General features: G+C 47.9%; 1 protein-coding gene across 1 annotated transcript in view; it reads right to left on the bottom strand.

Annotated features, from left to right (window-relative positions):
- syndig1l (synapse differentiation inducing 1-like) overlaps positions 1 to 17,621 on the bottom strand; it is a 137,018-nt gene extending 119,397 nt beyond the window's left edge. Inside the window, exon 1 of the mRNA XM_070877575.1 lies at positions 17,184 to 17,621. Coding sequence (XP_070733676.1) covers positions 17,184 to 17,621 — 438 coding nt within the window. The remainder of the gene's footprint in view (positions 1 to 17,183) is intronic.
- Between the last annotated feature and the right edge of the window lie 568 nt (positions 17,622 to 18,189).

Below are 18,189 nucleotides of genomic sequence, written 5' to 3'. Positions count from 1 at the left end.
CTGCACCCTCAATTCCATTTTCAACCCACCCCTGTCTGATTGCTGAAGCTAAACCCAAGTACCCATAGCCTCGATACTGTGTTTGTCAAATGCCACATTCTATACATCACACCAGCAACTGCTATTCCCACCACTGTAATGCTTGCCGCTTCTAACCCCACCTCACTCCACTGCGCGTGACATTCTTATCCATGCCCGACACCTAGAATTATAGAATGAAACAGCCAGAAGGAGCCCTTTCAGCCCACAGCACTTGTGTCTGCTCTTTAAAGAGCTAACCAGTTAGCCCTGCTCTCCCGCTGTTTCCTCTGCAAGTATTTCCTTTTTTCTAGGTCTATATCTAATTCAGTTTTGAAAGTTGCAATTGAACTTGTTTCCACCACTCTTTCAGGTAAATCCATTCCAGACCACTCTGGCCCCATTTCCTCGAATGTCCCAACTGACCTTCAGAACTGGTCAAGATTTCGGCTGATTTTTGCTTCTGCTCTACATATTGTAATCGCATGGAAATGGAAACCAGTGATAAAACCAGGATATTGGTGCAACCAAAGCATGGCTAAAACAGACACCAAACCTCGAAAGCCGGGCTCAAAGCTTTTCACCGTCTCTACGCCTGCTGCGATAGTTCTGGCTCCATCGCTTTCTCTCACGCTCCAGGAACAGAAAGCAAGAGTGATGCAGAGATGACCAGCACAGGCAGGTGGCGAGACTGCGATCTGCTGGGATCCTGCTGAGTACGAGAGTGTTCAGGAACGGATGGTACCCTCGACTGAAACTGAGAAGTGCAGTAACGTGAAGGTTTCCATGACTGGCAACAGAAAACGTAGGGGGCGAAATTCCCCTGTTGTACGCCTCCCGTTAGCGACTCTGGGGAATGGGGGGGGAGGGGGGCTACCGGCTCCCCCGAAATTGCGCAGGAGTTAGCGGAGGTGTGCACGCAGTAGCGCCACGCCCCAGGCCGCTGTGCCTCCGCCGATGATGTCACCGGCGTGCGCGGCAATCCCTTTTCACCCCACGGCGGCTCATTCTCCGCCCTGCACCGGATTCTCGTGGGTCGCGCAACTGGGCTGCACAACAATCGCATTGCGAAACTTAAAAGGGAGGTGCGCTGCGCGCCGCCATCTTTTCTTTTTAACCCACTTACCGGCTTGGGCCATTGTTCGATGCTTCCGCAGGGTCCAGGCTGCAATCGTGCAGCCCCGCACTCCATTTCCCTGCTGGCTCAGCAGAGCTCACAGCATCCCTATCCTTTATCGGAAGGGAAGGGACCTTGAAACACGTCAGCGCTACGCGGAGACCCCACGCCATGCCATGTGTTGCACCCGGGTAACGCCCCCGAGACGACGTGGAGCGTGTGACATTGCCCTCCACTTCCTGTGAGGGGTGGTAAGTGCAGAATGCTGGCCCCGGAAAGGTTACTGCCCCCAACCAGTGCGATACCCAATTTCGGTCCCTTAGTTCCTTACTTGAGTCCAAAAAAAAAGATAAAGAACTTGCATTTATCTAGCACCTTTTACATCCTGTTTACAGCCAATGAAAGATGCTTGAATTGTACTGTTGTAATGTAGGAATTTTAATTAAAAGTTGAGCTCGAAGAAACTCTAGGTAGACCAGAACCCATAGTTTATAATAAAGTGGTTGAAAATTGCCTAAGACATAATACTTCTTTTTAGGTAACTGTTGATGATGGAATTTAAAAAGACTTGCATTTATATAGCTGTTGTAATGTAGGAAATGCGGCAGCAAATTTGCACACAGCAAGATCCCACAGACAGTAATGTGATAGTGCCCAGATAATCTGATTCGGTGATATTGGTTGAGGGATAAATATTGGCCAGGACACCGGGGATAACCTCCCCTGCTCTTTTTCAAAATAGTGCCATGGGATCTTTTACGTCCACCTGAGAGAGGAGACAGGGCCTCATTTTAACGTCTCATCCAAAAGATAGCACCTATGGTGGTGTAGCACTCCCTCAGCACGGCACTGGAGTGTCATCCTGGATTTCTGGACGCAGTACTTGAACCCACAACCTTCTGACTTAGAGGTGTGAGTGCTACCCACTGAGCCACGACTGACACCTAATTTACAGCACAGAAACAGACGACTTAGCCCATTGGTATACATTTTTGTTGTTATACGTGGTGCAAGTCTGGCCCATACCCCGCTCCTGTACTGTGGCAGTCACCCGAGCCGTCTTCTACTTCGTCTGGAGATCGAAAATGGATCGTGTCCGCAGAGACACGATGTATAAATCTCTGGACAAGGGAAGAAAGGACGTTCCGAATGTGGCCGTCATGTGGCTGCATCAAGCTGTGCATAGACCCTTCGTACGCAAACACCAAGTGTCACTACGTGCTGAGATTCTACCTGTCCCCAGTGTGGCGAAGGATGGGTCTGGCCAAGCTGCTACGGAACGCTCCAACCAGTTGGACCGTGCCTCAGCACCTGTCCTTCGTGGAAAAGTTTTTCAAGAAAAACACCTTGGACCACAAGGCCATAAAGCAGTGGTCGGCACGCAAGGTGCCGGACGGCCTACGGAAGAAGGAGATGGTGGATCCAGTCGGGTGGTTCCCCGAGCAGACTGTCAAACTCGTTTGGCAGAATGTCTCATTGCCAGAGCTTTCACATAAGCACCAAGACGTAGCTTGGTTGACGATGAGAAGGGCCCTACCCGTCAGATCCTTCATGCACAGCCGGGGTTTCAGAGACATGGCACTCTGACCCCGAGTCGGTTGTGGTGCGGGCGAGACTGTCATCCATCTCCTTCAGGATTGCCCCTTTGCAAGGCAGATCTGGAAGGAGATGCAGTGGTTGCTGTTGAGGTTCATCCCAAGCAGCTCCGTAACACAGGACTCTGTGCTCTGCAAACTGTTCCCAGGTACGCACACTGAGACAGACATCATCTGCTGCTGGAGGGCCATCACTTTGGTCTTCCCGAAACTTGCTCGTCTTCCAGAGCAAGGAGATGTCCACGGCCGAGTGTTGCAGACTGGCACAATCCAAGGTCCAGGAGTACGTGCTGAGGGATGCACTAAAGATTGGTGCAGTCACCGCAAAGGCACGATGGGGAAGAGCCACAGTTTAAGGCCCTTCCGCCACGGTAAACCCAGGGGATGGAATCAGGCCCCCCTCGGGCTGTACTTGTTAATCTGCTTGTATACATAGAGCACCATGTACTGAAAAACACCTGTGTTGTGCCATGTATAATGAAAGTCTCTGCACTGTTTAGTAACTTGTAAAGAAATGTAAATGTATTCCCATCTGTTCAGTGTACTGCTTTCATCTGCATAGTTCTACATGTAACGTAATTCGTGATCAGTATTGAAATGTATCCTGGACTGTAATGTAAACCTGTTCTTATCTGCTCCATGTAATACCCTTATTTGCACAGTACTACATGTAACGTGATTTACGGGTGGTACTAAATTGTACCCTGAAATGAAATGCACGCTAGTGCGTTGTATGGAACTGCTGTCAGCATCCAAACGAATTGTATGGAATTGCTGACCGCAAGGTACTGAACTATTTTCCAGTGTATTGTGAAAATGTTATATGAATAAAGCATAATTTTGGAAAAAATTTTTTTTTGTGTGTTTACCTGGTGTGGCCCTCTGGTACAATGAAGCTTCACTACTTACAGTATGTATTTACATGCTGTAGTGTGGCATACAGTAGCATAGTGATTATGTTACTGGTCTACTAAGGCAGAGGCCTGGACTAATGATCCAGAGACATGAGTTTAAATTTAAATTTAATTAAATTAATCAGTAATTGTGCCCATGAAACTACGGGATTGTCGTAAAAACCCATCTGGTTCACTAATGTCCTTTTGGAAAGGAAACCTATATGTGACTCCAGACCCACAACAATGTGGTTGGCTCTTAACTGCCTTCGGATAGGATGGCACTCAGTTGTACTCAAGAAGGCAGCTCACCACCATCTTCCCAAGAATAGTTAGGGATGGACAATCAAAGCCGGCCTTGACAGTGACATCCACATGGCAGGAATGAATAACAAACATGGTCAGGGACAGAGAAACACAGCACAATGAATTCTGCTGTCAGCCAATGTAAAAAGTCCCGTCAGTCTGTAAGTAAAGAGCCGAGGTAAAGTTAAACAAGCTTATTAAAGAAGAAACTTGATTAAGATTTGCCTCCTCTGAGCTCAGTTGCTAACCTAATTTCCGACTTCTGTGTACAGCAGAGACATTGCTCATTTCTCTCTGTAACCGCCTCAAGTTGATATTCCTTCAAGCTTTTAACCTTTTAGAGGTTTTTAACCACTGCCTGTGCTGCAACCCTGTAGGTTCCTCAATCCCAAGCTCCTAGAGTGCTGGACTTCTGTGTGACGAGGAATAGATACCGTCAACTGTTTCGCTGGGTATGACTTGTGAAGATAGGTTGAGTAGGTTGGACCTATACATATTAAAGTTCAGAAGAATGAGAGGCGACCTTATTGAAACTTAAGATAATGAGGGGTTCGACAAGGTGGATGCTGGGAGGATATTTCTACTCATAGGGGAATCTAAAACTAGGGGACATAGTCTCAGAATAAGGGGCCGCCCATTTAAAACTGAGATGAGGAGGAAGTTCTTCTCTCAGTGGGTTGTAAATCTATGGAATTCTCTGCCCCAGAGAGGTGTGGAGGCTGGGTCAATTAATATATTTAAGGCAGAGATGGACAGATTTTTGAGCGATAAGGGAGTGAAGGGTTATGGGGAGTGGGCAGGGAAGTGGAGCTGAGTCCATGATCAGATCAGCCATGATCTTATTGAGGGGCCAAATGGCCTACTCCTGCTCCTATTTCTTATGTTCTTATGAGTATCCGAGTGCCCCTCTATCCCCTTCTTAGAAATGTCATGTTCTCAGTGACTGCCATGCACCCTTGCATCTCCCGTCACAGTGTAAGCCAAGCTTCTCCATCTTGACCTCAGTCCACATGCCCTCGATCCTTGCGTTGAGCATCTTCTTGATGCTTATTTTCTTTTGACTCACTTGCTCAAAACCAGTTCCAAAGGCAACACTGAACTTTTGGACACTCCAAAACAAACCAATGAAAAAAAGGAGAGCGAGAGCGAAAGAGAGAAATTTCGCCCCTTTGGTCATATAGCTAGTATAAAATATATTATAGAACATGACTCATCAACCCTCCCCCTCACAATACACGGTCCTTTTGAATGTTCGAGAAGACTTCATTTTATTAGGGCTTCTCTGGCCATAGTAGATCGGCATAGCGATGCACATGCTAATAATTCATGGCGCATAGATTGCCATTCCCAATACCTGAGCTATTGGGAAGAGCTTCCAAGAGGAGGTAAGGTTCCCCCTTCACTGGGATGGTGAGAAATTTGTCAGGAAAGTCACCATCGGCACGTGGAGCCCTTCCTGGGACCTGGGTGCAAAACGGGAGCAAAGGCCTAAAGCTAAGTATGGTACAAGGGATGGAAAAGGAACCGAGCGGTCTAATAAAAACTTTAGCATTCAATGATGCCCCGAGTGAGTCAGATTTTCTTTTAAGTATCTTCCATACCAGTTTTGTAAAATAAACAGATAAATCCAACTGAGATGATCAGAAACGTGAAATTGACAGCAGCAATGGGTAATTTGAGATGGGACCACTCAGTAATTAGTGGTTATTCTTATTGAATTTACATTTAAAGATGATGTGCTGTGTCTCGCAAAGTGCTTGTTATCCAAAGCAGCAGAGAAAATGGCCAAATCCAAACTCCTTATGCGATGATCGTCATGCTTCCTTCAATCTCACCCAACTGTCAAAAGTCCAATTTCACACCAATTATGCTGCACGTCACATCATTCTGTTCCGCTTCCCTCGACATCTTTCACACAGCCCACATTGCCTTCCCGTGTGATGAAAACACTGAAAATAGCCTCGAGATAAGCCCACTTTCTCGCACAGGCTGAAACAGAACGGGAAGGGTGACTCACATTGGGTGAGGAGGAGGTTGGGTTGAATGGAATGGTGCCCTTCATTTGAAATCATAATGGGAAAGTTTGAGATTTAATAAAATAGATCCACTTGCTCCACCTTGGAGGATGCGGCCACTGAGGAATTACTGTCACACTGCCGACTCTCCTGGGTGCGTTTTTCTCCAGTCACTAAAACAGGAGTGAAAGGTTGGTACAAGATTAAACCAGTGTTCAATTTATTGGAATTATGCATCTTACGACCTCAGCTTGGAAATCAGTTCCAGCTTTTGTGATTGCATCTGCTGCTTTGTGTGAACAGGGAAATAAAGACACAACCTATGAATTTAATATACAGTGTAATAGTAGAACCAGTTAGAAAATGCTTGATAATATTGAAAAACAAGAACAAAAATTTCCCAAGTGTCCTGTCCCCAACTCCAGCCTGAAACAATCTAAGCAATTTAATCAGCAAGTTGCTTAGCTGTATGAGATACATCCTGAAAAGTAAGAAGACGCATTGTGAACCTTGGCCAACGAGAAAGAGACACACTGGTCATGATATCTCCTCAGTTCCAGGCAATTCTCTTGGCTCAGTGGTGGTACTCTTGTCTCTAAATTAGAAAGTCAGGGGTTTAAGCCCTACGCTAAGAATTAAGCACATGATCCGGGCTGACACTGCACCGCGGTACTGAGGAAGTGCTGCACTGTTGGGAGTTGCCAGCTATCTAATGAGACATTAAGCCAAGGTCCTGCCTGCCCTCTCAGATGGACGTTAAGTATCTCATGCCAGTATTTGAAGACCAGTTGGGGAGACCTCCTGGTGCTGGCTATCATTTACCCCTCAACCAACGCTACAAAAAACAATGAACTGACATTCATTTATCGCAGCTGTGGGACACTTGCCGTGTGAAAAGCTGGCTGCCATGATTTTCCCATTAAACAAGTGCTACACTTCAAAATGTCATTCATTGGCCGCAAAGCGCTTTGGCATGTCCTGAGGACGTGCAAGGTGCTAAATAAATACAAGTTCATTCTTCTTTGCAGCTAAAATTGTATACAATGTGGAATTATTAAGTTTATCCAAAGATTGCAAGTTTTCATATAGTTACCAGTGCCTTCCTAGTTAGACTTCCATCTCTCTTAACTGCCAAGTTAACATTTTATTTCCCTTCTTGTGTGACACAAGCATATTTAAGGGTTCTGATTCATTATGTTCCCCCCCTCCCAGCTCTCTCTCCTTCTCGAGATGCTGATTTATGCTGTGCTACTGTTAGCCGAGCAGTAGGAGCTGGCCGGTGACTTGTCATCATGCGGGAACCTAGACAGGGAGGCTATTCAACCACAAGGCACATCACAACCAGACCTAATCCCGTCCTCAACCACTGTTCACATATAAAAATATATAGGCACACTTCCCCAGCAGGGAGTGGCTGGAAAGTAATGGCAAACCTGGCTGATTTTTCTCTTCCCCGACCTGGAAGCAACATGGCCACATGTAGCACCCGAACGGTTGCCTTCGCTGAGACTAGCTGACTTAGTACAGACTGGGGAATAAACCTGGCCCATTCTACTCTGTGGCTCAGTGCCGCACTAGGGGACACATTTATCCACTAGCCCATTTGATGTGATCTCAGGTCTCTTGTTATTTTGATCAGAATTTAGAAGGATGAGAGGGGGATCTCATAGAAACATATAAAATTCTGACGGGACTGGACAGGTTAGGTGCAGGAAGAATGTTCCCGATGTTGGGGGAGTCCAGAATTAGGGGACACAGTCTAAGGGTAAGGGGTAAGCCATTTAGGACCGAGATGAGGAGAAACTTCTTCTCTCAGAGAATTGTAAATCTGTGGAATTCTCTCCCACAGAAAGTTGTTGAGGCCAGTTCGTTAGATATATTCAAAAGGGAGTTAGATGTGGCCCTTACGGCTAAAGGGATCAAGAGGTATGGAGAGAAAGCAGGAATGGGGTACTGAGGTTGCATGATCAGCAATGATCATACTGAATGGCGGTGCAGGCTCGAAGGGCCGAATGGCCTACTCCTGCACCTATTTTCTATGCTTCTATGTTTCTAAGTCTTGCTGATATGTGTGTTTTCTATGGGGGGGTTTGATAGAGCAGAGAAAGAGAAAGAGAAACTGCTTCCACAGAATCATAGAATGGTGACAGCACAGAAGGAAGCCATTCAGCCCATCGAACCTGTGCCGGCTCTCAGCAAGGGCACTTGAGCTAGTCCCACTCCCCTGTCCTTTCCCCAAAGCCCTGCAAATTCATTTCCTTCAGGTACTTATCCAACTCTCTTTTGAAAGCCCCGATTGAATGTGCCTCCACCACCCTTTCAGATAGTGAATTCCAGATCCTAGCCACTCGCTGTTTAAAAACGTTTTTCCTCATGTTGCCTTTGGATCTTTTGCCAACCACCTTGAATCGGTGTCCTCTGGTTCTCGACCCTACCCCACTGGGGGGAGAGTCGGTAACCAGAGGACACATATTTAAGGAAATTGACAAAAAAAACCAGGGGTGGGTGTGGGAAATTAGAATTCTGTTTACACAGTGGGTTGTTGTGATCGTCAACGCACGGCCTGAAAGGGTGGTGGAAGCTGATTGAATAGTCATTTTCAAAAGGGAATTTGATAAATACTTGAAGGGGAAAAAATTGTAGGGCTACAGAGAAAGAGCGGGAGAGTGGGACTAATTGGATAGCTCTTTCAAAGAGCCGGCACAGGCACGATGGGCTGAATGGCCTCCTCCTGTGGCTGTATCAGCTGTGGCTCAGTGGGTAGCACCCTCGCCTGTGGGTTGGAAGGTTGTGGGTTCATAGTCCCACTCCAGGGACTGGAGCATATAAATCTAGGCCAACACACCAGTGCAGTGCTGAGGGAATGCTGCACCTGTCGGAGGTGTTGTCTTTCACATGAGACATTAAACCGAGGTCCTGTCTGCCCTCTCAGGTGGATGTAAACGATCCCATGGCACTATTTTGAAGAAGAGCAGGGGTGTTATCTCCGGTGTCCTGGCCAATATTTATCCCTCAATCAACATAACAAAAAAAAAACAGATTACCTGCTCATTATCACATTGCTGTTTGTGGGAGCTTGCTGTGCGCAAATTGGCTGACGCGATTCCCACATTACAACAGTGACTACCCTCCAAAGGTGGCTGTAAAGCGCTTCGAGACGTCCGGTGGTCATGAAAGGCACGATGTAAATGCAAGCCTTTAATTCGTGCACAGCAGGAGGGGAGGAAGGAGCGGCAAGAGTCCATAGAGGGAAGTGACTGGGGTCCAGGGGCAGTACGGGCCAGCCCACACTGTGATATATGTGCGCGCTCGGTCTGTGCTGCAGAGCTGGTCTTCAGTTAGTCTTGGGTAACCCGTGCCACTGGACCAAGACCTAGCTCTGTCAAGCCCGTTGAAAAAATCCACGCACAGGCATCTTCCACCCTTCAGGATGTAGTTCGGGACCTGGAATATTAGGTCCTTCATTGAAACACCTGTGAACTCATCCCTTTTTGGCGTGGAAGCAAGTCATCCTTGTTTCAAGGGACCGCCTATGATGATGAGGGATGAGGCTGTAGGATTCCATGTGGGAGGTGTTTGGAACTCATGTGCAGGTTTAGCGTGCCAAGAAAGAAGAGCATGTTGAGAGAATTGATTATTTGTCATCTGTGTCTCTCCGACAGAAACGCGGCCCGTGTCCCTGTGTCAGGAACAGGCAGGGACTGCGACCTAGCTCTCCGCAGGAGCAATTCACCGGCCAGTGTTTAGGGCCCACACCTGCTAGAAGCAATGAAACGTACTCACAGGAGATAATGCCATGTAAGTACTCAATTTGCCCTTGTCATGTTCTGTATCCGTAACAAGTATATGGCAGTAAGATTTGAAAGATGCTGCTTCGTATTCTGTCAACATTCCTGATATGCACTGACAGACAAGATTAAGAGATTACTTTGCCCTTGAAGCCTTTTTGGAAAACAAGAACATTTATATGGTAATTTTTTAAATCTTTCGAGATCATAAAGGAAAAACACGATGGAGCTTTTGATGGCTGTTAAATCTGCTTTTTATTCCACTGATGTACTCCTCACATTTGGCTCAATCCATTGGCAAGACTATTTCTTTGTCAATTTTGTGCAAGGAAGAAAATTCAAAAAGTAAGGCAGTTAAGGGCCCGTTTAACTGCAGCTTTAGCAGGCTGACATTCATCTTCTCACTTAAGGCATGAGAAAAGATGCTTTATTAAAAGTTAATGGACCTCTAAATGAAATTGCGGGAATACCCAGTTCTCAAATGTGCGATTCCGGAGAACCGTGTCTTAATCGGCAGCAAGGAGAAAGCTGCAGCCAGTCGCAGTACACATGCAGCAAAGAGCAAACAGGTAGCGAGTTATTTAATTGGTACAAATGTCGAGAAGGTTCAGTAATCCAGCTGTGAGGCTCGCGGTCCACTGAAGAGAATGTCTCAATGCCAGTGGAGGGGGGAGAAAAACCAATAAAGTGCTGGTACAAATCCCTCCATGGCCTCGCCCTTCCCTATCTCTCTAATCGCCTCCAGCCCCACAACCCCCCGAGATATCAACGTTCCTCTAATTCTGCCCTCTTGAGCATCCCTGATTATAATCGCTCAACCTTCGGTGGCCGTGCCTCCTGTTGCCTTGGCCCCAAGCTCTGGAACTCCCTGCCTAAACCTCTCCGCCTCTCTTTCCTCCTTCAGTACACTCCTTAAAATATACCTCTTTGACAAACCTTTGGTCACCTGCGCTAATTTTTACTTATATGGCTCAGTGTCAAATTTTTTAAATCTCATAATACTTCTGTGAAGCGCCGATATAAAGGCCCTATATAAATACAAGTTGTTGTATAGTACATAAGGAGCAACGTAGCCGGTTTCCGATGAGGGGAAAGAAACACTTTGTGTGCAAAGGAGGTGGCAATGCGTGATAGACAGCATCAATACTACTGTAAGTGGTCAGTCTACTGTTATTTCCCGAGGTTTCGAGGCAGGCAAACGTGCCTTCACTTAGAATGCGATAGAACGAAGATCAAGTTTCCAAAACGCTCGACAGTAATACATACTCCTGTTAATACACAAATCTGGCTGGGTTTGGATGGTTCTGTTCCCTTCGCGGAACCTTTCTGGCTCCTGCAGGTCTTATCTGAAGCTGTCTGAGATGTGCTGGGGTCTGAACAAAGCCAGCGATCGATGTCCGAAGGCTTTCCGAGTGAGTGTTAAATGGCCCATCAGTTCTGATTGCTGGACTATTGTGGAGACAATGCAAGTGTTGGTCTTGTCCGAGAACCTTGCTCTCTTCCCTAGACAACTTGGCTCCACGCACAAAAGAGTCCATTGGCCTTCCTAAGAGCACCCAGATCTGACGTCATTGGCCGCTGGCAGGCCAGTGTTCAAATTAACATTTGAACAGACCCAGCTTCTCTCACCAATTTCTGTGGGAGAGATCCACCCCCACGTGTTTCTCCCAGCAACATATTTCTTCATAATCCAGACCAGCCATCTTGCATCACAATATTTCAAAAGTCCTTTTCCGGGTGTATACAGCCAACAGGGATATAAATACTCCAAAGTTGACTTTGTCAACTTAAACTACCCCTCTAGTTTGCAAGGCCTAGCTGAAGGCCCAGAAGAAGAGATAAAGGATTTACAATAGAAGCACAGGATATACAAGGAGATGGAATGAAAATCCTACTGGCCAAAGCTACACACAAAGGGCAAGGTTTTACATTCACTAGTGCCCTGACTGAAGTGAGTAGTGCAGAGGAGATTTCTGGCATATAGCATGTGTGCAACCGCAGGAGGAGGAGCTGATCTGGCTGCAGAGCTTGGAAATCGCAGGATGACCTTGTAGGGGTACAGCCTGGGCAGGGCAGAACCGGCTTTGTAGGGGTACAGCCTGGGCAGGGCAGAACTGGCCTTGTAGGGGTACAGCGTGGGCCAGGCAGAACTGGCCTTGTAGGGGTACAGCCTGGACAGGACAGAACTGGCCTTGTAGGGGTACAGCCTGGGCAGGGCAGAACTGGCCTTGTAGAGGTACAGCGTGGGCAGGGCAGAACCGGCTTTGTAGGGGTACAGCGTGGGCAGGGCAGAACCGGCTTTGTAGGGGTACAGCGTGGGCAGGGCAGAACCGGCCTTGTAGGGGTACAGCATGGGCAGGGCAGAACTGGCCTTGTAGAGGTACAGCGTGGGCAGGGCAGAACTGGCCTTGTAGGGGTACAGCCTGGGCAGGACAGAACCGGCTTTGTAGGGGTACAGCCTGGGCAGGGCAGAACTGGCCTTGTAGAGGTACAGCTTGGGCAGGACAGAACTTCGATCCACCCTATCACAAAAAACAGATTATCTGGTCATCACCACATTGCTGTTTGTGGGAGCTTGCTGGGCGCAAATTGGCTGCCGCATTTCCCACATTACAACAGTGACTACACTTCAAAAAGTACTTCATTGGCTGCAATACACTTTGGGACGTTCCATGGTCGTGAAAGACACGACATAAATGCAAGTCTTTTTCTTTCTTTTTATAAAGCGCTTTGGGATGCCCTGAGGTTTTTTTCCCAGATTAGTCTGGGTTATTTTATCTGTTTTTTTTCCTCTCCCAGGAGATCACATGGTTTCGGGTGGGGTGGAAATTGAATGTGTTGTGATACACAAGCTATTGCAATTGTGTGGGACAGGCTTGATGGACCAGATGGTCTCTGCCTGTCCGTCATTGTTCGGAGGGCGACGGCTGACTGCAGTGCGGGCAGGCACAGCAGGGGAAGCGAGGTCGGGGCGAATGAGTGGCAAGAGTTCATAGAGGGAAGTGACTGGGACCCAGGAGAAGTGTGAATCTGGGGCCCAGCAGAGGCGAGGGCCCAGGGACAGCATGGGCCAGCCACACTGCGATATGTGTGTGCACTAGGTCCGTGCAGCAGCAGAGCTGGTCTCCAGTCGTCCTGGATAATCCTTGTCACTGGACCAAGACCTAGCTCTGTCAAACCCGTGTGGTGGCTGGTGTGCAACGGCCACCACACGTTAAAAAAATCCACGCACAGGAATCTTCCACCCTTGAGGATGCAGTTCGGGATCTGGAATATTAGGTCCTTCATTGAAACACCTGTGAACTCATCCCTTTTTGGCGTGGAAGCAAGTCATCCTCGTTTCGAGGGACTGCCTATGATGTTCTTATAAGTCTTTCTTTCTTACCAATGCCCCTAACCCCAGTTCATCTCCCAGGACCATTTATACACCAGGGGAGAGGGGGAGGGAGAGGGAGGAATTGAATTGTGGCACCTTGCAGTAGCATAGGGGGAACCACAATTCTTGGGGAACATCCCCAAAACATTCAAGTGAGCCAGTTCACTGTTCTGCCAGGTTCTGTTGAAAATAGCCTATTAAATTTAAATTGCATCCCCTCCCGCCTGCCCGCCCTTAGCAACACTGGTCACCAGGAGAGTACAGTCAACGCTTGCAGACAGCTTTGTTGAGGCTGTGGGAGATATGTTGCACATCATTTTTCTCTGATTTGCTTCTGGTTACAGTATACCTGCCCATATTTGGATGGGTGAGATATTTGCCTGAGGGAAGTTCCGGTGGACAGTAATGGATTTGGCATCAGGAGTTGGAACCTGTTTCACCACCCGATTTCCACCCCCCCTGCCCAGTTTCCCAAGTGTATCATAGAAACATAGAAAATAGGTGCAGGAGTAGGCCATTCGGCCCTTCTAGCCTGCACCGCCATTCAATGAGTTCGTGGCTGAACATGCAACTTCAGTACCCCATTCCTGCTTTCTCACCATACCCCTTGATCCCCCGAGTAGTAAGGACTACATCTAACTCCTTTTTGAATATATTTAGTGAATTGGCCTCAACAACTTTCTGTGGTAGAGAATTCCACAGGTTCACCACTCTCTGGGTGAAGAAATTCCTCCTCATCTCGGTCCTAAATGGCTTACCCCTTATCCTTAGACTGTGACCCCTGGTTCTGGACTTCCCCAACATTGGGAACATTCTTCCTGCATCTAACCTGTCTAAACCCGTCAGAATTTTAAACGTTTCTATGAGGTCCCCTCTCATTCTTCTGAACTCCAGTGAATACAAGCCCAGTTGATCCAGTCTTTCTTGATAGGTCAGTCCCGCCATCCCGGGAATCAGTCTGGTGAACCTTCGCTGCACTCCCTCAATAGCAAGAATGTCCTTCCTCAGGTTAGGAGACCAAAATTGTACACAATACTCCAGGTGTGGCCTCACCAAGGCCCTGTACAACTGTAGCAACACCTCGCTGCCCCTGTACTCAAATCCCCTCGCTATGAAGGCCAACATGCCATTTGCTTTCTTAACCGCCTGCTGTACCTGCATGCCAACCTTCAATGACTGATGTACCATGACACCCAGGTCTCGTTGCACCTCCCCTTTTCCTAATCTGTCACCATTCAGATAATAGTCTGTCTCTCTGTATCCCAATAGGAATTTTGGGCACCAAACCTTCTGGGCATGAAGGAAAAGAAAGATCTTGCATGGTCATCCACAGGGTGTCTCAAACCTCTTGGCAGCCAATGAAATGCTCCTAAAGTATAGTCACTGTTCTGTGGGCAAATGTGTCATCCAATTTTGCACACAACATTCCACAAATTGGTTGAGGGATTCACGTTAGCCAGGGCACTGGGAGAACTCATTGTCCCCTTTTCTATCATGCCATGGGACCTTTTACATCCACTAGAGCAGGGATCTCGGTTTAAAGTCTCCTCTGCAATACAATGCCTGCTCAGTGTGGCACTGAAGTGTCGTCCCAGATTACATAAGAACATAAGTAATAGGAGCAGGAGTAGGTCATCTGGCCCCTCGAGCCTGCTCTGCCATTCAATAAGATAATTGCTGATCTGATCTTGGCCTCAGCTCCACTTCCCCGCCCGCTCCCCATAACCCTTCACTTCCCTTAAAGTTCAAAAATCTGTCTATCTCCACCTTAAATATAGTCAATGACCCAGCCCCCACAGCTCTCTGGGCAGAGAATTCCACAGATTGAAAACCCCGTGAGAAGAGGGGGAATCAGTTATTGAGTCTTGGAGTGGGGCTCAATGCTCTGTGTGCAGCTGTCCATCTTCAACTTCCAGCCGCCTCACGCCTGCAATTTGAAGAACTAGCCTGGAATTTCCTCGCGGCTCGCTGCCATAATTTGGTGGAAAGTGGGATCCAGTCACATTCCCGCGACGTTACCACGACGGACCAGTTTGCCACAAGGACCGTTGCGAGTCAGCAAGTGCAGCCTGCATGCTCTGCAACTGGTTTAGCAAAATGACCGAATAAAGCCTATGAAAGAAAGAGCTTGCAGTTACATAGCGCCTTTCACAACCTCAGGATGGCCCAAAGGGCTTAACAGCCATTGAAGTACTTTTGAAGCATGGTCGCTGTTGTCATGTAGGAAACGCGGCAGCCAATTTGAGCACAACACAATTAGCAATGAGATAATGACCAGATGATCTGTTTATTTTTAGTGATGTTGGTTGAGGGTTAAATATTGGCCAAGACACTATGGGCTCATTATCCTCTCCTCTATGCAAGATCTGCTGTTCATGATTGTCTACTGCTCATTCTTTTTAAATGAGCAGCCTGGTGCACCAAACACATTTCTTCTCAACTTGGTGACCCTGAAAAGTGGCCCTTTGAACTGCACAACATATTTACATTTCACATCAGCGTTATAAAAGAGGCGTTTGTCCGGTCAGATTAACTGAGTTACAGAGACCTGGATCTCGGTTCGCTGAGCCTCCCATATTGTCCCGATCCCTCCCGGAATGGACCAAGTCTCCCGGGCACTGCTGCTCGCAACCCGGGAGGAAAGTAGAGATCACACTTCGCCGCCTTTTGCGGTTTGCGCCTGCGTACTTCCTTCGCTTGCTCGCGGGTGGGACTTCTGCTCCTCTGAAATCTCACGCGACAGCTGCTGGCGCAAAGCCCTGATCAGAGATACTCAACTTTCATAAAGCAGTAAGTTTGCAAACTGTGGGCAGAGGTCACATGACGAGGCGTTGAGAAATACCTCGAACCAGAGTTGACCAGCCGATCAGGGATCTGGGCTTTGTGGGAGAGCCATTTCAGACAGACATCACTGCACACCCCTTACCCTAGAGAATCAATATCAGGAGGCACTTAAGCAAATAAAGTCCCTCAATGAGAAAATATTTGCGAAGACAAACTTGGCCTGGTGAGGGAGAGGCCACTTAACATCCTGGAACGCTGCAAAATTATATCGGAACACTTCATGTTGTGCAATTTCATGTTGAACTTACAAAATCTTCCCATTGTATTTAAGACGTTCCTTAAAACCTACCTCTTTTACCACACTTTTGGTCACAAAGGATACACCTCAGAGAAAAATGTTCTTGATCAATCAGAGACAGTACAAGCACTGCACCAATCAGAAAGATGAGACACGAGCTGAAGACAAAAACAGTTGGATAGAGAGATGGACCCTGAAATCTCCTGAATTCCCACTGTAATTCCCACCCCCCACCCCACCTCCCAACAACGATCATTATACAAGCCCTAAAAACAGCCGAATTTTTGTAAACATACAGGCCTAGAAATGTGGGTCCTTTGCACCTCCAGTTTTCACTAAATTCGGTGGGAGTTTAGCGACGGCAGTAACCGGTAGCGCCCCACTCCACTGCGCCGGTAATCATGACGCCATCACTGTGCGCAGCTCCCCAGATCGTCCCCTGAAGCTGTGCCGGCCGATGACAGCGACAGCAGTAGGGGACGTGAACCAGGCGGCTGGCCGCTCGTGGGCCGATAGTTAAAGGGGAGGTGCGGTGCTTGTAAAAAAGAAAATAGGTGCGATTTTTTTTGTGCTTTGAGTGCGGGGCCCATGCCACGATTGGTCAACCCGGCATTCTGTTTTACCCAGCATTCAAAGCGCCAATGGCTGTTGGCACGGCAACCCCCGCTCCCCGGTTTTATAATGCAGAGTTTGCAGCTTGGGTTCTTCCCTTTAATTAAAGGGAAGCGCCCCTCCTACACGGCCCAGTATGCAGCGCTGTCCCCTGCTCCCGAGTGTCCGCCCCGCTATTTAGTGATCCACTTCCTGTCGGGGGTGGTAACCCCAAATTCTGTGCCTGGTGCAAAGTCTCGCGCCTCACGACTGTTCCCCCCCCAACCCCCCACTCAAATGGGGCGCAACGGAATTTCCCCCTCATAATATTCTCCAGCTGAGGCTTACAACAGTAAGGAAGTTTTTTTTTAAAAACCTTAAATAAAGCGAGAGTGACTCTACCTCACAGTCATGAAATTCCTCTTCCTCCACCTCGTAGGAGACGGTTTGAATCTTAACATCGTTCTCCGTGTACTCCGCCAGTTTAGATTCTGAATGGTCGGGGGAGTCAATAGTCAAGTTCTTCCTCTCCGTGAACGTTGTCTCACAGCTCTCGTTCCTGTAATCCTTTACGCTCTCTTTCGCCTCCTCCTGGTACAAAATAAAGTTTGGACGGTAAAAGGCCTCGACGGCCAGGTGCAGCGAGCTGGCGTCCAGGAGCTGGTGGGTGAAATTGGGTTTGGATTTGCTCTTGGCAGCATTATTGTTCACAAAGTAGCTCAAAATCTTCTCCTTGTAGTGTTGCTGCCCGCTGTAATCGTCCTGGTAACCGTATTCATTCCTGACGTGCTTGTTGTTTTTCTCCAGCAGCGGATTCTGAAGTTCTGTCAGGTTTTCCATTGTTCAGATCTCAGGGCAGGGTGAGTGATGAAGGGTGGAGGGAGAGGATGGGGTGGGGGGGGAGGAGGGGGTGGGGGGGAGGGGGTGGGAGAGTAGGAGGCTTGTCTGGCGATGAAATGAGGATGATTGATTGACCTGTTTAGAGCTGTTAGACCGTGAGGGTGATCACTGACCCAAGGCCTGCGGAAAAGAAGGAGAGAAAATGATATTTACTTATCCTTGCGCTAACACTTTTAGAATTAAACAAGCAAAGGATTTCATTCGCAGCTCAGGACGTCGGTTATAAGGGACATTGGTGCTTTCCCGCTCTGGTCTCCATCACCAGCCAATGCATTAGCATTTAAGCTGCTGAACTTGGCTGAACACGGCTCAATGTTTTGACCATTGGTGCGAAATCAGAAACCAGGCAGTGAAGTCCCCGAGGCAAACATAGAAACATAGAAAATAGGTGCAGGAGTAGGCCATTCAGCCCTTCTAGCCTGCACCGCCATTCAATGAGTTCATGGCTGAACATGCACTTCAGTACCCGCTTCCTGCTTTCTCGCCATACCCCTTGATCCCCCGAGTA

This window comes from Pristiophorus japonicus, chromosome 4 (genome assembly GCF_044704955.1).
Source record: "Pristiophorus japonicus isolate sPriJap1 chromosome 4, sPriJap1.hap1, whole genome shotgun sequence".
NCBI classification, from domain to species: Eukaryota; Metazoa; Chordata; class Chondrichthyes; family Pristiophoridae; genus Pristiophorus; species Pristiophorus japonicus.
This window is presented reverse-complemented; position numbering and strand designations above follow the sequence as displayed.